General features: G+C 36.3%; 2 protein-coding genes across 2 annotated transcripts; one reads left to right on the top strand and one right to left on the bottom strand.

Annotated features, from left to right (window-relative positions):
• Positions 1 to 11304: 11304 nt before the first annotated feature.
• Positions 11305 to 16202, top strand: LOC129274622 (uncharacterized). The gene is made up of 5 exons (XM_064108857.1): positions 11305 to 11445; positions 12125 to 12230; positions 14526 to 14603; positions 14930 to 14998; positions 16113 to 16202. Exons 2-5 carry the CDS (start codon positions 12140 to 12142, stop codon positions 16145 to 16147), a joined length of 273 nt encoding a protein of 90 aa, XP_063964927.1. The 5' UTR covers positions 11305 to 11445; positions 12125 to 12139; the 3' UTR covers positions 16148 to 16202.
• Positions 16203 to 17925: 1723 nt separating this feature from the next.
• LOC129274621 (galanin receptor 2a-like) lies at positions 17926 to 18939 on the bottom strand. Its single transcript, XM_054911399.2, has one exon. The coding sequence runs from the start codon at positions 18937 to 18939 to the stop codon at positions 17926 to 17928; it is 1014 nt and encodes a 337-aa protein (XP_054767374.2).
• Positions 18940 to 20906: the final 1967 nt, after the last annotated feature.

The following is a 20906-nucleotide window of genomic DNA, read 5'->3' as shown; positions in this document are numbered from 1 at the left end:
TTTTCGGAACTGCCTTGAATATCACATCAATATATACTTGTCAGTCAAGGGCGTACGGAATGGGGCGGGTACTTTGGTAAATATACTTTATCAAATTCTACATAATTCTTGGAAAAATATTATGTAAGATGCCTCTGTAACAACAATGTCGTAATTACCTGGTAAATTGCAATCGCATTGCATATTCTTCTAAACACAATAGTGAACAAGAACTAACGAGGGCTCCGTAACACAAAAGTTTGCAATGACTTGCAAATATTAAAGAACCGCACTGTTCCCGGTCAGTATTTTATACAGAGTTCGCATGCAACGATCATCTTGATTGGTCACTGGTATTTAGCGATTGATTGCAAACCTTTGTGTTATGGAGCCCAGGAGACTTATTTCATATAGGCATATCCAATCCATCGCAGACCTTTGTCTTTATATGGAGCATTGCTTTTTCAAAAAGAAAAAGAACAAGGAAAACGCCTGCCCATGCACCTGACCATCTCCATCCTTTTGAATTACCTTGCTTACTTTAATATGTTTTCGAAAATCTTGCTTGCCGATATGTTTGCTCACTGGAATTAGGTTGAAGGACAAAAATAAGAAAATACCAAGAGAGACAGCGAGAGAGAGAGAGAGAGAGAGAGGGAGAGAGAGAGAGAGGGTGGGGGTGGATGGCCTATATTTTTGAGGAAAATATTTAATTCGGCTCGAGGAAAAGTTACCCCCTTAACCTTCAAATTTCCTTCGCAAAGTAAGCGTGTTCTATAATACCTTTCAAGTATCATTTTACGATATCATACCTCTAACAATAATTATGATAAAGATTACTAATATTATTTTTACGAAGTGATTATCATCTTGTTCGATTTAGGATACATAGGATTCAAATGAAGAGATGAAACACGTAGAGGTTGTCTTACATGTGTGTCTATTCTATTAAACGTTAGAGGTGAACATGGCAAAGACATTAAGGAAAAACAAAAAATGTGATTCAACAATTGAAGAACAAACTATACGATTAAATAATGTCCAAATTTCTACCAATCAAGATGGGCGAAAGCTTGCCACATGACTGTTAAGATTGGTAAAAATGTAAACATATTTTATCATCCCCAACCGATGAAGTTTTCTCTATCGAAATATACAATATTTGATAGAGTTAAAAACCAATTCTACTTCAATACTTTACAAATAGCTAAGAAATGATGCACCATGAAAATTGTGACACATTGCATTTTCTGAGAAGTAAATACGTTTTGACTCGGTAAAGTGATGTGTCGAGTCAGATTTATAGTTGTAAAGCGAAATATATATATAAAATGTATAGAATTTTACAATAGATAAGTAAATTGTTTTCTTTCTAAGACATTCCCTCAAATACTGGCGTGCAGAGGGGGAGGGGGTATTTACTGATAACACCCGCCTCCCATTATTGGACATTTGCATTTTTGGCCTGTTGTTTTCACTATTGTCTATGCCGAAAGGTTGATCGATAATGTGAAAGCGAGCGAAGCAATTAAGAAAAGAGTTGAAATTTTGGGAAATGCGGCATCGTCGTGGTGTAGCGGTTCTGACTCTCGCCTTGCAATCAGAGGGTCGTGTGTTCGAATCCCACCACGGCCTAGCGTCCTTTGGCAAAGTGTTAATCCACACTTTGCCACTCTCCACCCAGGTGTTAAATGGGTACCCGGTAGGATGCGAAAGCCTATTTAGTATGCCTAGCAATTGAGGCTTCCTAACGACCGCCCTGTAACAAGTACATTCAAACATGTTAAAGGCTAACTGTTGTGTTTCCCTTAGGTGGTCAATATAGACACGTTTTTACTGTACCGGCTATTCCTCACTGCTCTTGCAAAACAGGCTCATAAAATCCTTTCTAAAACGGGAGTTAACGATGATGTAAACGAACACATTGATAACGTGGTTGACAAGTCGAAGATGGTACAATACTATCCATGTGCTCTCTCCTAAGTATGAACTTCGAAATGATGTCACCAGGGCTAAAGGCATGTTCTCGAAGACAGCCACGGGTAAAGATGTAACGAAAAAGATAGCAGTTGTGATAAGGAGCATTCGGGTCATTGCATCTTTGCGAGGACGACTGATTGGTCCACTCCGGGAAGTCCCGAGTTTGGAGAAGCTCCTTTTCAAAGACGTGCCGGACGTGCCGTGGATTTCCGGTTGGTGCCCTCTTGTTACTTGATTACCATTGAAAAGTTGAACCCGAGAGTCTCTGAACTTGAAATTACGGTGGGCGATTTTTCCAGGTCCTCCGGAACTGTTCTTGTTGTTAGACTTTCTAAGTATAGAGGACGAAGTCTTCTGGCTAGATGACGCTTCCGATTCATCCAGGAACTGACCATATGAAATTGTGATTCCATTAGTTGGGAAACCCTTTTCGGAATTGTTCACATCACTAACCTGACTGTGACATCGAGCAACATTCGGCCCAACAAAGCTCCTATGGCTGTCAATTTCGCTTACTGAACAACTCGGTCCTCGTGGTGGTGATAAGGTTTTTTCGGAATAAACTCCTGGCGACAAACTTGTCGTAATGACCTCAGTCGACGGTTCTTTTGCCAATGTATTCTTTGGAATGTTTTCAACAACTCCATCATCATACCCACTAAGAATGTCAGCGGTTGAGCAAGTATTATTATGTTCCGAAACTGTCTCTTTTCTGTTTTGGGAAAAGATGCTTCGGTTGGAAAGAGCCCACAGGGACTTTGACTTTTCATCAACCGTTCGTTCGTCCAGTCCTCTATTTTTAGTTCCAACTTTCATGTGGTGCTTGATTTTCAAGTAGATCCTTGAATACATCACTGTACATGTCAAGGTAGCACAACCAAATACGATATCATAATTAATTCCATTAGCTAACGAGAACCACCGAGGTCCCGCGTAGACGCAAGCCGTTTTATCGGAGATAACGATCGAGTTTCCAAATAACAGATACGGTATTTGGCACACTATAGAAAAGATGGTGCAAACGGAAATGGATACGATGGTGATCTTTAACGAAGGGCGTTTGTTAAGTGACCGGTGCACAATGAGATACCGATCGCAGGAGAGAAACGTAGTCAAGATGACTGATGTCAATGCCCCCGATCGGCGCAGATACATAACAAATTTACAGGAGCTGTCTGACCTGAGATTGGAATCGATCGTCCAAACAGTGACAGCGATTAAACCCGATGATGTTAGAAGATCCGCCACCGCTAGCGCTGTGATCAGATAATCGGTTGAAATTTTGCGAACCTTCTTTACGCCATAGATATGAATAATGACTAGGTTTCCCGGAATACCAGTCAGCACATACGTAACAAGGATTATAATCTCGACTATGGTCCTGGCATCCATTGTGGTTCCTGTGTCATTCGAATTTCCCACCAAAACATTGATTTCGCTAAAAGGTGCTAAGTTCTTCTTGAACGTATTCAAACAATGGAACAAAGAAAGATATCAGGATTGCACAGTATTCGAGTCCAAATATGTTTCGAATAATGAACTTAATATAAGTCTGGATATGTTTAGGACATTTAACATTGAAGCGAATGAGCGACAATCTACATGATTTATAAGCATGTCTCGCATTAACCTGTTCTTTTGACTACCCCTCGGAGAAATCATTCTGTCTTGAAATATATATACCCAATGGATTTCCTTCAAATTGACGAAGATCGCACGACTACTTAATTCTTATACTACTCAATTTCATCTGCCAATTCCTTGAAAAATAACCCAATCAAATAAATCTAACGAAAGAATGCGATACGTTGTGTTTCTCTTTGTAAGTACAAATCCAAGCCTCCTTCTCAAATCACGGATATTTATTTCTTCTAAATGTTCGTGTCAATCATCCGTTTGTTTTACCGACACCCTCCAGAATGCAAGCTTGATTTCAGCCTGAAAGTTCACCTGCAAATCTGCCATTTGTGGTTGAAGAAAGAACGAAAGTACACCAGCTACATTTTTTGAGATTTTTGTAATACCTATAATCGTCTACGACAAAGAAACCTGAAGTCTTTTAAATTAAGTTTTTCATTTTCATTACTATTTTAGACGATAATGCATTTTAAGTACCTTTTTGGTTTATTATCAATTTCATAAACACGACATTCACTTTGTCAAATTTGAATTCATTTCTTGTAGTTTTGTTTTCGTTCATTTTACATTTGTGACCACTAAAATATGCATTTTCTCTAAATAGAGAGTGGGGCCAGGGGCGGGGGGCTGGGGAGGATTTCACTGAGGAAACTCTGATTTGCGAAGGTTTAAAATCATACATATCCAGGTAATAATATATTTCTCACATAATTGCTCTGATAAGCAAACAAGGAAAAGAGAGACCCTCGCTATTTTTCAAAATGATAATTCAGTATATTTTTTATCATTTTTGTTTTGTTTTTCAAGTGCGGAAATAGTTTTAAATACTCCTAATATCATGAATATTATGCCGGTATGCCATAAAATAACGCTAGATTCCATGGTAAGAATTATGCTAATGAATGTAAAGGGCTTCAATGGCCGTGAGTTTCTGTGTTAACGTTGTCTTTCTTCATTATGGCAATTATGTTTTTTTTTATCTTAGCCTCAGATAGTCATCATGATTATATAGGGAGAACGAATACATTATACATTGAATATTTTATTGTTAAAGGAGTGTCAAAGGATAGGTTATGTAATAGCGAGGGAACATGATTTCATTTATAATAGTAGAATGATCCGTATGTCCGCATTGTACCTGGCGCCGCCGGGTGAAATGTGTACATCTTGGATCTCTTTATATACATGTATAATTATAATTTTAGTGGTCATTCGGCTTGTTGGCTCGTGGGGTTATCTCCGGTGTGCCGTGGGCATCCTCTCTTTCACTCAATATAAGCTTTTGGGGGCAATGCCCCCCTGTGATCGGGCTTCAATCTTGTAAGCTGCTGCTTTTTGTTTTTGTTTTAAATTGATTTTATATATATTTACTTTAAGTGTGTATGATTTTTGTAATTTTGCTAATTTGTTGTATATTGTATTGAATTTATTTAAAAATCAATAAATACATGAATACAACCCCTCCCCCAAACAAACAAACAAACAAACAAACAGAAACATTGTATATCATTGCCGGGACTGGCGCCTTCATTATGGGTTGAACCTACACATTTATTGTAGGGTTATTTTTATTTTGTTAAGAGTTTCTTAACAGTGGTATTCACACTACATCTGTATTTTATACTTGTACTGTAATAGCTACGCTATTGCACTCATTTGTTAATTGATTTGATGTCTAGAAAAAAAGTTTTGGACGCTCTGATTCTTACCATTGTGAAATAAAGTTCTTATGTAAAACCCGATTTTGACACTGCTTTTCCCTTCGTACAGCGGTGTATAATCTAGCCGGATGAAAATTGGTCTTTTGGGAAGTCCTCGCGCCCTCTCATATTAATCCATTTTTCGCATAGCGAGGTTTATTCGAATGGAGCATGTGTCAGTATTTTATTCTCTTACCATCAACTTATTTTCGCACTCACAACGCAGACGCTTTCAACAACGCACCAATCCTTATGAAAATGCAAGTCAAATCACAATGGACAGCTGAGAGGAGGTTTTTGTCGAAAGTTGGGGGACCAGGATAACAGACCGTCCGGTGATTCGGACCGGATGAAAAGTTGCCAATATTTCGTTTGTCTAGAGTCCAGGACGACACTGCTGTTTTGATTCACCGATTCTCGACAAAGACTGTTTTGTCATTGAAGGGCTTTTGACAAAAGATCTTCTGCGTTATAGAAAGCTTCTCCGTAGAGATTGCGAAAATGCCCTATTATCTCGACCGGCACGATGCGCAAAGCCGTTTCGTACTGGGCAGGGGAGCTGGTGACAGTATGTATAATAGTACTGAAGAAATTGATTTTTTATTCGACTGATATCAACACATGGTCTGAAATCAAAGTGAATGGAAATGGAAAATCATAAGTAAAAAAAAATTAGACATGAAGTTCAAGAATATGCAAGGATTTGAGGTAATGATAATCATATAAAGTAATCAAAACACCATTTACCTTATTGCAACAGAAAAGGATATAATATTTATATCAAGTTATTCAGTATAATTACATGCATGACATCAGAATCTTAATGATTTACAATGTTTTTTAATGCATGGAGGGACGTGCAATTTTGTATATCACAAGGGAAAATGTAAATGAATTGTTATAATTGTTATGTTATGCTATGTACATTGTCATAGGGCCTCATGTGAGATCAACACATTATTGAATGGGCTTCCCTGTTTTTAAACAAATAAATAAATAAATAAGTAAGGGAGCGAATTAAAAAACACGGAAGCAACATATTCAAAAGATTTTCTCTTATAATCCGCCCTTGGGCAGGGTATATGAAGGGGACATTGTTCTGAATATCGTGTTTTATAAGTTACATCCAGGGGCGGATCCAGCCTCCGCCAAAAGGGGAGGGGGCGATTTTTTTCACCCATATTTTCCCCGATCGGCCGCTCAAAGTTGATTTTTGTTTGGTTCTTTGAAGGGGTTGTCCTAGTGGCGTAATGAGCCAAACATTTTGAGGGGGCTCGATATGGCGTATCGCGTAAAATTAATAAGAATTTACGAGCGAGCGAAGCGAGTGAGCAAAAATGTTGACATTTTTATTACAAATATCCAAGTTCGTGATAGATTTTGACATATTTGGAAAATAATATTATATTTCACTCATCCCTTTCCTTTTCTCTTTTTTTTCTTGATCGTGAATAATTATTATTATTATTTTTTTTTTTTTTGGGGGGGGGGCAAAACGCCCATGTCCTTACAGTAATTTCTTACCTTTATTCTTATAAACAACATAAATGTGTAATAATTTCATAAGTACTATTTAAGTTGTGTGAGCGCGAGCTAAACAATTTTGAAATTTCATGTATTTTGTCCTGAAAATTGAACATCCTGGGCAATGTTTGTGAACCTGAACAAGATGCGTATGTAACTATATAATTACTGCGAGCGCGAAACTCGAGCAGAAATTTATATAATGCGTTCTGGCCTTGTCGAAAAGGGACCTGTTAAGGACGTTTTGCAGTTAGCCATTAAGTCGGTACATATTTCAATGATTAAATAATGCGAGCGCGAACCGCAAGCTGAAAATTGTTTGACGTTCCGGCCTAAAATAATAACATTCTATGCACTTTTATCAATCATGAACGGTATAAGTATATAATCAAACAATTAATGCGAACGCGAAGCGCGAACGGCAAAAATTGAGACTTCATACCTAAACCTACATATATTTTATCTACTTTTTTGACAGATTATTAAACAGTTAACATTTTACAGCTGAAATCCCCAAGTATAATAACATTGCATGACTTTGCAAATACTTTCTCGAGATTTTATTATAAACTCTCAAAGAATTCTAAGTGACTATCAGGTTTCCTATACAATATACCAACGAACAGTGAGCTGCTATATTGGCACGCAGCAATTCGAGCCACAATATTTCTAATGTTACAAGTTCAAGATCTTTTCTTCTCACGCAGGAAGTATTTTCAGATATATAACATCCCACTCCTCCTCCATGGATGCTCCTATCTCTTCTCTCAATCTTATATTCTTCAACAGAAAGCAAACTATCAGAATATTCTTCTGTCAACCATGTTCAGACAAACTGAATATATATATGTATATACTAAGCAAAGTTTGTATATCAGCAACCTTATCTACCAGACTCCTAACATTGAGATGAGCAGGTTTGATTCCTTTGATTGCGTTTAATTTAAAATTGCTATTCGACTCATCTTTACTACATGTACATGTACTTGCTAACATCTCACTGCATTTTATGTCGATGTCAACATTTCATTTTACTTCATCTACATTATTCAAAAAGGGAAGCTGTTACATCAAGCACATAGGACAGAGCCAGTTTTCAAAGAGTACATCTGAATCATAAGTCTATTTACATGCACCCATTTGGGAACATCCAGTACATGATAATGCCTTTTGGTTCTTTTTTGTTTACCTACTTACCATGCTTACTGTAAATAGAACATGGGTATTGAACCATTATTAATAACTGTGTTAAGGCTTGCATGGAATATTAATGTCACTCTAAGTAGGTACATGCAATTAGAAATAACTCTCAATGTGGTGCAATGACATTTGACCAGTAAGTGTACGAGCTTTAATTTATAGTGATGTACTGCTTCCTTGTCATGATACGGTCACATCAACAATCTCGACTCCAAATTGTATGTCAATGGAAATAACGCTATCACGTTGATCGGTATACATTCAATTTCGCCTGTGTGAGTGTACAGCATTGGTCAGTACAAGGTCTGATCGAATAGCGCATAATTTAAAGGTTACAAATAAAGATTTTCACTCAGAAAGTTGTAGCATTGACTGCAATGTTATGAATGATTATTTCACTAATATAGGCAAAGAGACTTGATAATTCTACATTCACACTTAAAAAATGGCATAAATAAAATCTTCAACATTTTTAGATTATTTGAGTAGCCTTGATAATAGCAGTCATCTCGACGTATCGGATTTCGATGCCAAATTACTTACACTTGCTGCTCCCTATGTATATGAATATCTATGTTCTATTGTTAATCCAAGTCTCAACACAGGTCAAATACCATGTGATTGGAAGATTACCCACACTAACTCTGTATATAAGGGCAAGGGAACAAAGATGATATTACGAACTATCTCCCTATATATTTTGTATGCCACGTATCTAAAATTATAGAAAAGAGAAGTTCAATTGCAATTACTAAACTATCTTTAAGATAATGATATGATAAATATAGATAAAAATATGCATTTATTCCTCACCATTCTACAATCACTTGCCGTCACCGGGTAATTGATGATTTTTATGATGCTCTTAATAATAAAGAATTAATTGGTTCACTGTTTTCTCGAAATCTCAAAATGTTTCGACTGTGTTAATCATGATTTGCCCCTGTTTAAACTAGAGAAATATGGTATTTATGACAAAGAATTACAATGGTTTTCTAACTATATTACTGAGAGAAAACAACTTGTTTGTTCAAAAGGTCAAAACTCTTCAATAAAGGAATTATCATTGGGGTACCACAGGGCATTGTTCTTGCTCCTGTTCTATTTCTGTTATTTATAAACGATATATCAGGTGGTATTCATGATGTTGGATGTTCTATTTAGGCTGATGATGTAGTTATCTATGTTACTGGTGATAATATCCAGAATGTTACTCTAAATTTACAAAATACTGTAAACACGCTAGATAAGTGGTATAAGAGAAATCGTCTTAAGAAAAATGTAAGTAAAACGAAAACAATGAGAATTTCTACTATAAGTCAAAAGAATGTCTTAATATTTATATTGATTAAGAACTCATAGAACAAGTTCATTCTATCAGGTATTTAGGTATTATCATACATGAAAACTTTAACATTTAAAATTCCGATTAAAATGGCCAAGGTCCACTCCCCCCCCGTTTTTACAGCCTGGGTTCAATCAGCATTCCTCAAACTTCGAGCGCTCAAATGGAAGTGTAGGTATTCTCTGTTAGGAATTAAAAAAATACTATTACCAATGAAAAAGTTGTGAAATTTTCTATTGTAAGCAATATTTCGGTAAAGTATCTTCTGCTCAAGTAATTTTCCAATTAGGAAATTTCGGGGTATTGCACTTTATTCTTGAAGTTTTTCTCAATAACCGATGATGTGAATTAATCGAACGGCAAATATATAATTCATTTCTGCCACTCATCATGCTTATATGGCAGGATCGTTCAAAATTGAATAGTTTGTGGTTTTAACGTGACGTGTACTAATGGCAACCAGTCAGCCGCGCTTAACCACAATGCAATGGCAATCGATGTCACTGCTATGGAGATGGGGATGGGAAGAGGGATAGAGAGAATTAGAAAGAGTAAGATGGAGAGGGAGAGAGAGAGAGAGAGAGAGAGATAGGAAAAGGAGGGGAAGAAAAGGACAGGAGAGGAGGAGGGGGATAGGCGGGGAGATACATAGGGAGAGGGGGCAGATAGGATGAGAAAGAGAGGGAGATGGCGGGGTGGGATATAAAAGGTGAGAGGGGGGGGGGGGCTAAAGCGAGTGATATAGGAAGAGGTGAAGACAAGGAGGCAGATGGAATAAGTGATACACATCATGCACATGTTGCATCCTGGATAAGAAACCATTAACTATCAGACAAAATCAGGTCTCGATCTGGTGCTGTTCAAACTGGTTGAAGGTACTGGTAGATATCATTTTTGAAAGGACATTTCCTGGCGCAGAACATAATTGATAGCCTTCCCGGACGCAACGTTTTTCACCATTCCATTCCGCGACATGTTCTTACTGAAAAAAAATATGGAAAACATTAATTTTTAAAACAACATTTTGAAAATAAGAATCCATATGGAAAATGATAGTACTAGTACTCTTTTCATGTACCCCGTACCGTATGGCTGCTGAATATTATTGATCATCGTTGAATCAAGAAAGAAACATTAATCTAGTCGGATTTCTACAAAAAATGAAAGCCACTTTAAGTAAAGATCACTTTGTGTTTTCATCTGAGTCGCATTTCGGATTTTGGTTGATTGCTGGAGCTTGGAGAGCTAAGGTACAGGTTAGAATCGCTACTTTAATGAATAATTCAATTCAATTCAAATAAAACATTTATTTTCTTCCATTTCATCACATATTTTTCTTGTAAACATAAGTTCATACATAAATCAATTTGTTATGAAAAATATAAATATATACATTCATCATTTATTATATTTATAAAAAATAATGATGGTAGGTTAATGGGATTTCAAGTGTTTGCACTAAGATTAACCCAATTGTTGGGTGGGAATTTGCAAGTTTGTTGAGTAAAATATCTCAGAATGCTGTAGTTATATTAAAATGGTATAGATATATTGATTTAAAATAACGCATGGCTGCGGAAAGGCTGAATTACATGAAGTTTGATTATTGAATATAATTCAAATTTGATTACACATTCAGAAAAAAATTTAGGTCTCGATCTGGTGCAGTTCAAACAGGTTGAAGGTACTGGTACATATTATTTTTGAAAGGACATTTCCTGGCGCAGAACATAATTGATAGTCCTCCCGGACGTAAAGTTTTTCTCCCTTCCATTCCGCGACATGTTCTCACTGAAAAAAAATATGGAAAACATTTTACAAGAACATTTTGAAATTAAGAATCCATATGAAAAATGATAGTACAAGTACTATTTTCATGTACCCCGTACCGTATGGCTGCTGAATATTATTGATCATCGTTGAATCAAGAAAGAAAATAATCTAGTCGGGTTTCTACAAAAAATGAAAGCCACTTAAGTGAAGATTACTTCGTGTTTTCATTTGAGTCGCATTTCGGATTTTGGTTGATTGCTGCAGTTTGGAGAGCTTAGTACTGGAGTTTGGAGAGCTAAGGTGCAGGTAAGAATCGCTACTTTAATAAATAATTAATGATGAATTAAATAAATTAAATAATGATGGTAGGTTAATGGGATTTTCACGTGTTTGCACTAAGATTAACCCAATTGTTGGTTGGAAATTTGCAAGTTTGTTGGGTAAAATTTCTCAAAATACTGTAGTAATAGTAGTAGCAGTATTAAAAATGGTATAGATATATTGTTTTAAAATAACGCATGGCTGCGGAAAGGCTAAATTACATGAAGTTTGATTATTGAAAATAATTTAAATTTGATTACACATTTACACTTTAAAGAGGATTGGTCAAATGATCATTCTCTTGGTTAATATGACTGCAGTCCGACAGATAGATCTGGTCAAAATCAATCCAATTCCTGGTAGATTTTAACCAATGATTTGATTGATTTTGACAATTTGTCTCGGTCGGACACATATCAACCAAAAGAAAGGTAATTTTGAACAATCCGTTTTAAGAGTGTGCACTTGAAGAGTTGAACAATGAATATGCAATGCCTTATGCCGGGTAAAGTTTAAGAGATTTGTGGTTTGAATTTCCCCCGTATGCTTTTTTTTCGAATACTTTTCTAAGAGAGCCGTAGTATGATCATTGTATTTTTTTGAGCAGTTGAAATATAAGAGTGGTGATCAATTTTTTCCCCTATCATGCCTATCCTTTAACCAGGACATTACCATATCAATGGACCAACGTACTGCGGCATTGTTCTTCCTGTTTGCACTGGTGTTCTCCACCATGTCGGCTCCCATCTATGAAGAGGCTGACAGTAATGGTAAGGAATCTGATTGAAAGGGAATCCAACCCAAATGGAAAGGCGTGTTTAATAATGGGGGAAATCAGACAAGTATATAGGTGAAAGTTTGAACAATATCGGACAAACAATAACAAAGTTAAGAATTTTTAAAAAGTTGTAAAATAGTTGGTTATCACTATACCCATTGGAGACTACTTCAAAGTGATGATGTCATATAGTGATGCAAGGCAAGGACTACTATTCCATGTACTCCAATAGACCCTTATGGCTAAAATGCAATTTTTCCCCCAAAATTTTTAGTTCAAATTATATCTCATTTCATAATAATATAAAACAATATGAGACTTTGGTTATATGTAATAGTCTGTAAGTAGAACAAAAAAAAATATGTGATGGATATTAGTTGGGTAGAAAGTAAAATGTGACACGTGGAGGGGGAGGAATCTTTGTGACGGAGAAAAATGAAAAAAAAAAGATATGAGAGCAAGATAATGATAGGAATAACTCATCGCCGTAATTTAAAAACAGTAACAGTTAGACACGCTTTTCAGGATGTTTATTTGCTCATAAAGCTAGTACGCATTATACTAATGTACAGACAATAACAACACCAAATATCCTATTATTACAATTTTTCTTACATGGAGTTTCTGTCAATTCTGTTTCGAGAATCTGATTAAAAAAAATCATTATCAGCATGATCAGTGAATGGCACGAGAATTGGGTTGGTAATCATGAGTCCCTCATTGAACATAATAGGGAAGATTATATAGGATCATGTAATAGAACACATTTAAGTTGATATTTGTGACCTGCCACCCCAAAACCAACAGTAAGTCGCCGAAAGTTAATTTTCAAGTATTTTATTGGGATTGAAGAAGCACTTTTTAAAGCTTTAGAATGATAAATAGCTTGTTAAAATTTGACCAACAACAATAATTACTCAATTGAACGCAGAATAAATTCACTAAGAGCGTTAAGCTTGAGATGAGCCGACGTGCAATCTAGGTGCAGTACGCAAAAAAGGTGTCGAAGAAAATATTGTGTCTTGTCCATGGCCTTCCGCACCAGGATGAACGGCCAATTCGTCTACTGACAACGCGTCCACTCATCACATGGTCTTCTTTCATTTAGTCAATGCCATTCCGTCCGTCTAACAACCATTTGGTCCAATCATCACTTCGTCTTATCACAATTTCGTCTATTACCATTTCGTCTCATAACCAGTTGGTCTAGTATCCATTTCATTTTCAATCATTTTGCACAATTAAAACTTAGTCCAATTAGACCAAATGGTAAATGGACTAAATGGTTAATGGACCGACTGGCTATTAGACGAAATGGTGAGTGGACGAATTGGCAATTAGACCATGTGGATAGTGAATGATAGTAGACGAGTTGGCAATTGAACAAATTGGCATTAGATCAATTGGAAATAAACCCGCACCGGGGGGGGGGGGGAGGAGGGACAGTTGCCCCTCCCCCTGAAATTTAGAAAACTTACGGTGCTTTACTGAAAACTTTCAGAAAAGTCACCAAAGTGTGCATAATATTTTTCAGTTTCACTGTGCAAAAGCGCCCTATTTATTTATTCAATCTATTCACTTCACATCTTTACACAGGGTAACCAATTTAGCTGTACATGATAAAAAAAACATTAGCAAAGATGAAAAGCTGGTTACAATTGGGCCCTGTTAAAAATAATACAAATTATAATCGTAAATATATACATGCATGCAAAATAGACAAGAAATAAGGTTAAATAAATTCCAACCCTCTCTACCCCCATCACATTCATTAGAAACACACATACACACGGAAACACCCAACCCACAGATACACATCCACACCTTCCTTCTCATACTAAGACACATACACAGTCTTCTTTCTTATAACATATAACAAGTTACTTTAACATTAGGATTACATATTGGCATGAGCGAAAACTTTCTATAAATACATTGACAAGCTCGGTCTCTTTGCTCCCTCGCTTTTGAATTTCTTAGATTTTTTTTTAACGCGTCTTGCCACAGAGGAAAAAGATTCTGCGTACGAACATGATATTGTCTTTTATTCAACTGTACAACTTAAAATTCTAACAATATGAAGGATAACAGTTAGTCTTTCAGATAAATTTATTTTCATTTCCTCTCTTTTGCTTCTTGAAGACCAAATTACTATTTTGGCTATTTTCAGAGAAACGTCTATGGCGACTTATTTTTTCTTTTTGGGAGGCAGGTCAGTGGTCACATTACATTTAAAGTCTGTGACAAAATATGTGAATTACTGAAATTGTATTTTTTTAATCACAAGGGTGGCTTGTTCCTTGGCGACCTTTAGCGTTTTCTAAACCCAAATGCTTCTACAAAGATGAGTGCCTCAAAATCGACGGTAAGTTTTCTAAAATCATAAAAAACAGCCATTATAGGAAAAAAATGTCGAGAGTTGAATGTTGTGTATATAAAAAAATCACTAGTATAGCTGCAACATAGCAATAACACGAAAACGTGAAGACTTACGAATCTAACTACAAGATTTACATCTCGACTTCTTTTGATGATTTTTATTCAAACGAAACACATTTATCGCTTCATTTTATTGAAATGTTCTTCGAATGTCATTTTAATATAGTTGTTCATGAAATATAAACGATGAGACATTAACATGATCATAAGATAGTTCATCATATCATAAAAAATATCTATCCATTTTTGAAGGTAATGAGAAATGCAAAAAGACATTTTGCTGCCGCTTCCTAAGGGACACTGAGAAACCAACTTGTGATAGTAAGTATCTTTCATCTGAACAAGAGAGAATGTCTTTGCATTACATGAAATGTAGTCAGGATGAAAATGTTATCTTTTTTATTGATCAAGATCAAATATTTGCTGATTTGGTGAAACAGTTTTGCAAATGCGCCTCTGTCCCTGCAGGCTGTGCTTCATTCTCTAGTTGACATTTAAAAATAAAATGAAATTTGCCTAATGCACTGCAGTCATGATTTCTTTTATCCAAACAACGATATAATTCAGAACAGGGCATTCAATGAGCCTAAAAGACCATGAATATTTATTATCTCCACTTTATGATGTGTTTGCTTGCTCTGTGGTATTATTTAACTTAAGAAATTGGACTGGTATAGTCATTTGATGCCTCGTAGAATATGACAATTTCTTTGACATTTATTCAATGTCACAAACATGTTACTAAAATGCAAATAAAGGTCCACCATTGTTTCCTACTTAAGCAAATGAAATGTGCAATCATTTCATTTGCCAATCCATTGCGTGCGATCATATTCGCATTTTTAAATGTCACACATGCATACACCACGCGTGCCCAAAACCGAACTCTTTTTCACGAAATGATAATTCATATTGAAAGTCATAAAGGTTTTTTTTTCATAAAATGATTTCAATCATATCATTTTCTCCCCCCAAAATGATATTTAGAATTTATAAGGGGCTGTAATCTACCAGCTGGGTTTCCAACGACCACTGCTGTTTAATAAAAAAATATTTTCGAGCCCCCTATAGATCGATCATTTCACATTTAGTTTGTACGACTATAATTACATTATTCTATTGTAAAGATGTTTTTATTTACATATAAAAATGGATATACTTGTAAACTAAATGCTATGAAACGAAATCTCTTCTATATAGCGGATATATACAGATTTTTAAGAAAAAAAAATCAACTATTAGCCAATTACATCTTAGTACAACTATGTCATTTGAAAACAGTAAACCCTCAATTTGATATAGAAAATCTATCTGTTCCTAAAAAAAGATCCCCTCCCGAATTGCCATAAAAATTAGGGTTTTGGAAAATAAAATGAATATAATTGTTACACTGCACATTTTATTCATAGTGTGTATTCATTATTCTCCCTTGCAGCTTCCGAAAATGAGTCTTCATCAGGTTCTCTCTGAAGGTTTATTGATGTACAGGCACCAAAAATGCACAGTGACGGAGCGGTCTTCTGAAGTATTCTTAACGCTACAACATGTACAATGGATTTCTTTAGAGTTTATAATTTTCCTTTTCCTTTCTCACATGTCATATCATGTTTTCATCTGTTTTTTATGCTTAAACCAGACTTAATTAGAAACAGTATCACTAAATATGACAATAACTAGCTTCATTCCTCACAGAAAACGAAATCTTATGAGATTAGATAAGTATCAGAAGATGTCTACTTTCGTGCTTTTTTAAATAAAAGTTTGGCTCCATATGATTTCTTATTCTCTTTATATGAAGTTGTCAAGGGCAGGGAGTAGGGGGGGGGGGCATTAGGAGATGGAAGATGCATTTATTGGCCTCGTATAGAAGTAGGTCTCGTTATATCATAAAATGTGGGGCATAGATTGAATCATAAATAGATCTACTGGAGGTTGAAAATGTTGGAAGGTGGTAAATCAATAGTAGTAGGCATACACGTTACAATTATTCTCCTGTTTTATTTTTTCTTAAAAAATTATATATGATGCACTATGCTCTTGAATTATTTATCTGATATTTTTCTCCCAAGTTAAGATTTTTTAGGAGTTGCAGACGCGCATCAAACCAATACACACATGTCAAATTTGTAATACTTCGTTTTTTATTATTATGAGCAATGTTGGACCCCCGTATCAGAAGTATTTTATATATATATATATATATATAAATATATATATATATATATATATATATATATATATATATATATATATATATATAGTAAAGCCTACCATTGTTCTCTTCATCCATTTCTTTACAATATAAATAAAAAGAGTTGCCAAAGCTGTTGTACATGTATAACTTTACATATTTATATATATATATATATATATATATATATATATATATATATGAAAGATTAACAGCGAGCAATTGCCTGAATAAAACATTGGAAAATTTTAATCCATCACTACTTATTGAAATGCCATGAATAAGAAGGAGTGATAGCTTAGCCACACTGGTGGCAGCAATGCAGGCGTAGCTGACAGAATGTGTAATTTATCGGCGCGTCGCGGCGCCGCTCTGGATACTTTCTGTATCCCCCTACAGGAAAAATGTAGAAGGGTGAGTTAATTTTTGGTTAACAAACAGTGGTTCACCATCCAAACATACATCGGATCTAAATCGTCAGGCGCCAGTGATATGATTGAATAGTGAACCTTCAATGTAATAAACAATTGCTTGCAGATTCTTTCATTCAAGTATACAATTTGTGGAGTTGTATATAGTAATTCATATGAAAACCCTGAATGTTAACATTAAACATTCGATTAAAGATCAATATTCATTTTTTTCGCAAATTTAGGTGAAATATGTTATTCTTGAAAGAGTATGTACTTGCCTCTCGAGTAACTGAATTTTCCGGTGATAGAATGTCATCCTATTTTCAATGTTACAATAGTTGATTGTTTTGGATTTATGTAAAATATAATTTTCGAAAAATAAAATAATCATGTTCAGTTCAGTAACTTTTCATCTTGCCCATATATAAGCCTGTGAGTCTATATACATAAACCTATTATTTTTCAATTTTTTTTCTTTAGATAGTTTGACACCCTGCTGAATAATAACTTTTCTTAATTCAAAATGTATTCAAATCATACAAAGAACAAAAAAAAAAGGTCCTTCAGCAAGTTCATAACCTGTAAAGGCCCAACAACCAGTGTTCTTTTTATTAAAATCTCCATCAGGTTCACCGTTAAGACATCTAGACGCCACCAGAAATAACAGTTGCCGTGATTGGGTCATCCACACTTCCGCCACGTTTGATCCGAAACAGTTTCCTTAAACCCTTCTGAAACTTGTGGTACTTGAAAGTGTATATGAATGGATTTACACACATGTTCAAGAAAGCCAGGTACACAGTGAAGTAAAACAACTGTCCGTCAAAATCAAGTTCCCCTCCTAGATTGAAATGGAGGTAGGTGATGGTATTAGGCGTCAGACATATGACGTAGGTTATACTGACAACCAGGAGAGTCTTGATGACATTCTTTCGAGCCTTGAGGCGGTAGTTTGGCTGCTGCGTTGGTTGTTGATGGTTGTTGGGGCTGCTTGTGGCAGGTGGACAAGGAGCGATATCTTCCACCCTCTGCCGGAGTACTTTTGCGATGTTGATATAAACAAAAGCCATGATGGCGAGGGGGATGATGAACTGGATCGTACACGAGAAGACACCTAAGAATGCTTGCACGAAAAAGCTGTCATAGTGAATTATGCATTGACCATCGGAGTACCTATTGACCGCGGCCCAGTAGGTCTCGTATCCGAACCCCAACAGCCAGGGGATGGAGACCATAGCTGCAGCGCGGCGGTAGCTGAACATCCTGCGGTACCTGATGGGATGCACGACCGCAAAGTACCTCTCTATCGTCACCATGACAAGGTTAAATGTGGAGCTGATCAGGGTTCCCCAGAAGACATAGCCGGAGTTCCATACAGAGCAGACAAAGATTGCGGCCCATTCCGGTGAAGGGAGGGATGGACGTGGGGCCAAGTAGGATGCTAGAAGGAGAATCGAAGTCGTCATGTCAATCACAGATTGGTTGACGATAAATAGGTTGGTGATAGTACGAAGTTCCCGAACTCCTATCATTACGACGAGTACAAGACCATTCCCAATTATTCCCACCGTTCCCAATATACCGTAGATTGTTTTGGAAACCACATCCGACACCCCTTCATCAGGTCCTTCCGGTGAGTCTGTCGACGAGTTGGGCATTTTGCTCAGCGAAGTTGCAACAAGTTGAAAAAAAAAATCCTCGTAACTGACAAAAAGTGCACTTTAAGCGAAGGTCTGATATCCCAGGTAAGAATGTACACAACTTATAATTCTAATTTGAACGCGTAATCAAGATCAGCCAAATATATAAGTATGCCAAATATGTTAGGTGTACTCCCAGGCTGTCAGATGGATACATCCCTTTATCGATTTCTATTTCTGATCTCCATTAGTTCACAATGTGGATCTTCTGTCAACAATCAGCGAGGCACTAATAGCGGAAGAGCCTTTGCAAAATGAGAAAGAAAGAGGGATATTGTCATCTTAATGTCACTCTACCGTTCTACGCATTAAATGTTCTTCCCACGATTTGACAGTGAAAGGTGCAATTATCCACAATCTAATACTAAAGTCATCTTTGATTCCCGGTTCTTTCACCGATGACATGGCTTTTAAAGGCAGTTGATAGCATGCGCTCTAATGTGCGCTGTCAATTTAACCAGTCGAGTATTACAGCATCATGAATTCAAGGAGAAGTAGAAAAGAGATGATTTGACATGTTAAAGGATATGATGAATATATATCGCTGTATTTTCTTTTTGATTCCCACATTCATGAATTCACCCTCATGGCCACAATCTCCATGGTTCAAACTTGCCTTTCGGCGCAAAAACCCATATACCACTGTTACCCTTTTGGCTTAATTGCGGAATTTAAACGCTAATATTGTAAGAAAACCAAAACCCAGATCCCCTAGATACCCCTTTGGCCTAATTGCAGAATTTTAAAGCTATTATTCCATATATTCATGAAAACACGTTCTTTCAAGACAGATTTTTTTTAAATTTTTCTTGTATTATGAAATATCTTTCAGCAAATTAGACGAAGAAAGCTTGCTTTGATTCAACTGAATAAGTGATAAGAATAATATGGTTCTTGTGCGAGCGCGCACACACATGCACACAAAAGAAAAACGTTATCAAATTATCCAATCCTGTTTTTTCTTTACATCCACCCAATACAGAATAATACAACTCTCCATAATGAAAGAAAAAAAATATAAAGCCATTAAGTAAGAAACGCAAGCCGACCAAATACAAGATATCACCTTGAATCGTTGTTATCATTCTGAATAGACGTTATAGTCTTTATAAAGAAAATAGAGAGAAAAAAGATGCAAATTCTAAGTTGAATAGCCAGTGAAAAATAGAGGATGATACCAACAGATCCCATTAATGAAGGTGAAGGTTTTCTAAATCATTCAAGCTATCATCAGTCATGCCCATTTTAAGGAATATTCAGCGCATTAGATTTGGTAGATTACGTAGTCATTCACCTTTACGCAGCGCAATAACGATCCTGGTGATACGAAACAAGAGAAAACAAAGACAAATTTGATACAATGAATTAAGTTGTGAGTGAGATGCACTGTGACACAACTGTTTTTCAAATTTTCGCATGTTTGCTGATAGATGGGATGCATGTGTGTGAGGGTGTTTGGGTATGCAGATGTGTGTGGGAGAGAGAGAGGCTGTCCTTACAGCTCACATGGGCAACCGGGTACTTGCACTTTTAACTTAATATTCAAACGAGGACACTAAGCGAACCGAGGACGTCCTCAGTTCGCGGATCATTGCAAATGGTATGCGTTTACATATTTATGTGTGAATGAGGGTGTATGTGCGTGTCTACCCTTATGAGATGTGTGTGTGTGTGTCGTGTGGACGTGTGCGCGCGGACGAGGGAGAAAATCATTTCTATCATAGTTCCATGCACTCGGTTATGTGTACCCAATTAAACAATGGTGTATCGCTTTAAAACCCCCTCACACCTGACCGAATGTAAGCGGACGCAGGGTGACGAATGGGAAAACTGCACGAAATGCACGCGAACGATAAAAAACGATTACCGCAGACTGAATAAGAGATGTGAATTCAAACAGATGACCTACGATTTTTCAATTCGTT

The sequence above is a fragment of the Lytechinus pictus genome, chromosome 13 (genome assembly GCF_037042905.1).
Source record: "Lytechinus pictus isolate F3 Inbred chromosome 13, Lp3.0, whole genome shotgun sequence".
Classification (NCBI taxonomy): domain Eukaryota; kingdom Metazoa; phylum Echinodermata; class Echinoidea; order Temnopleuroida; family Toxopneustidae; genus Lytechinus; species Lytechinus pictus.
The sequence above is the reverse complement of the archived record's forward strand: the minus strand, read 5'-3'. Positions and strand labels throughout refer to the sequence as shown.

What these genes read in the sequence shown, in the direction of transcription:
- LOC129274622 (XM_064108857.1), top strand. Translation starts at nt 12,140, where the DNA reads ATGGACCAACGTACTGCGGCATTGTTCTTCCTGTTTGCACTGGTGTTC. An exon ending in TGAAGAGGCTGACAGTAATG is followed by an intron (nt 12,231 to 14,525) that starts GTAAGGAATCTG and finishes TTTAATCACAAG; the next exon opens with GGTGGCTTGTTCCTTGGCGA. An exon ending in TGAGTGCCTCAAAATCGACG is followed by an intron (nt 14,604 to 14,929) that starts GTAAGTTTTCTA and finishes CCATTTTTGAAG; the next exon opens with GTAATGAGAAATGCAAAAAG.
- LOC129274621 (XM_054911399.2), bottom strand. Translation starts at nt 18,939, where the DNA reads ATGCCCAACTCGTCGACAGACTCACCGGAAGGACCTGATGAAGGGGTG.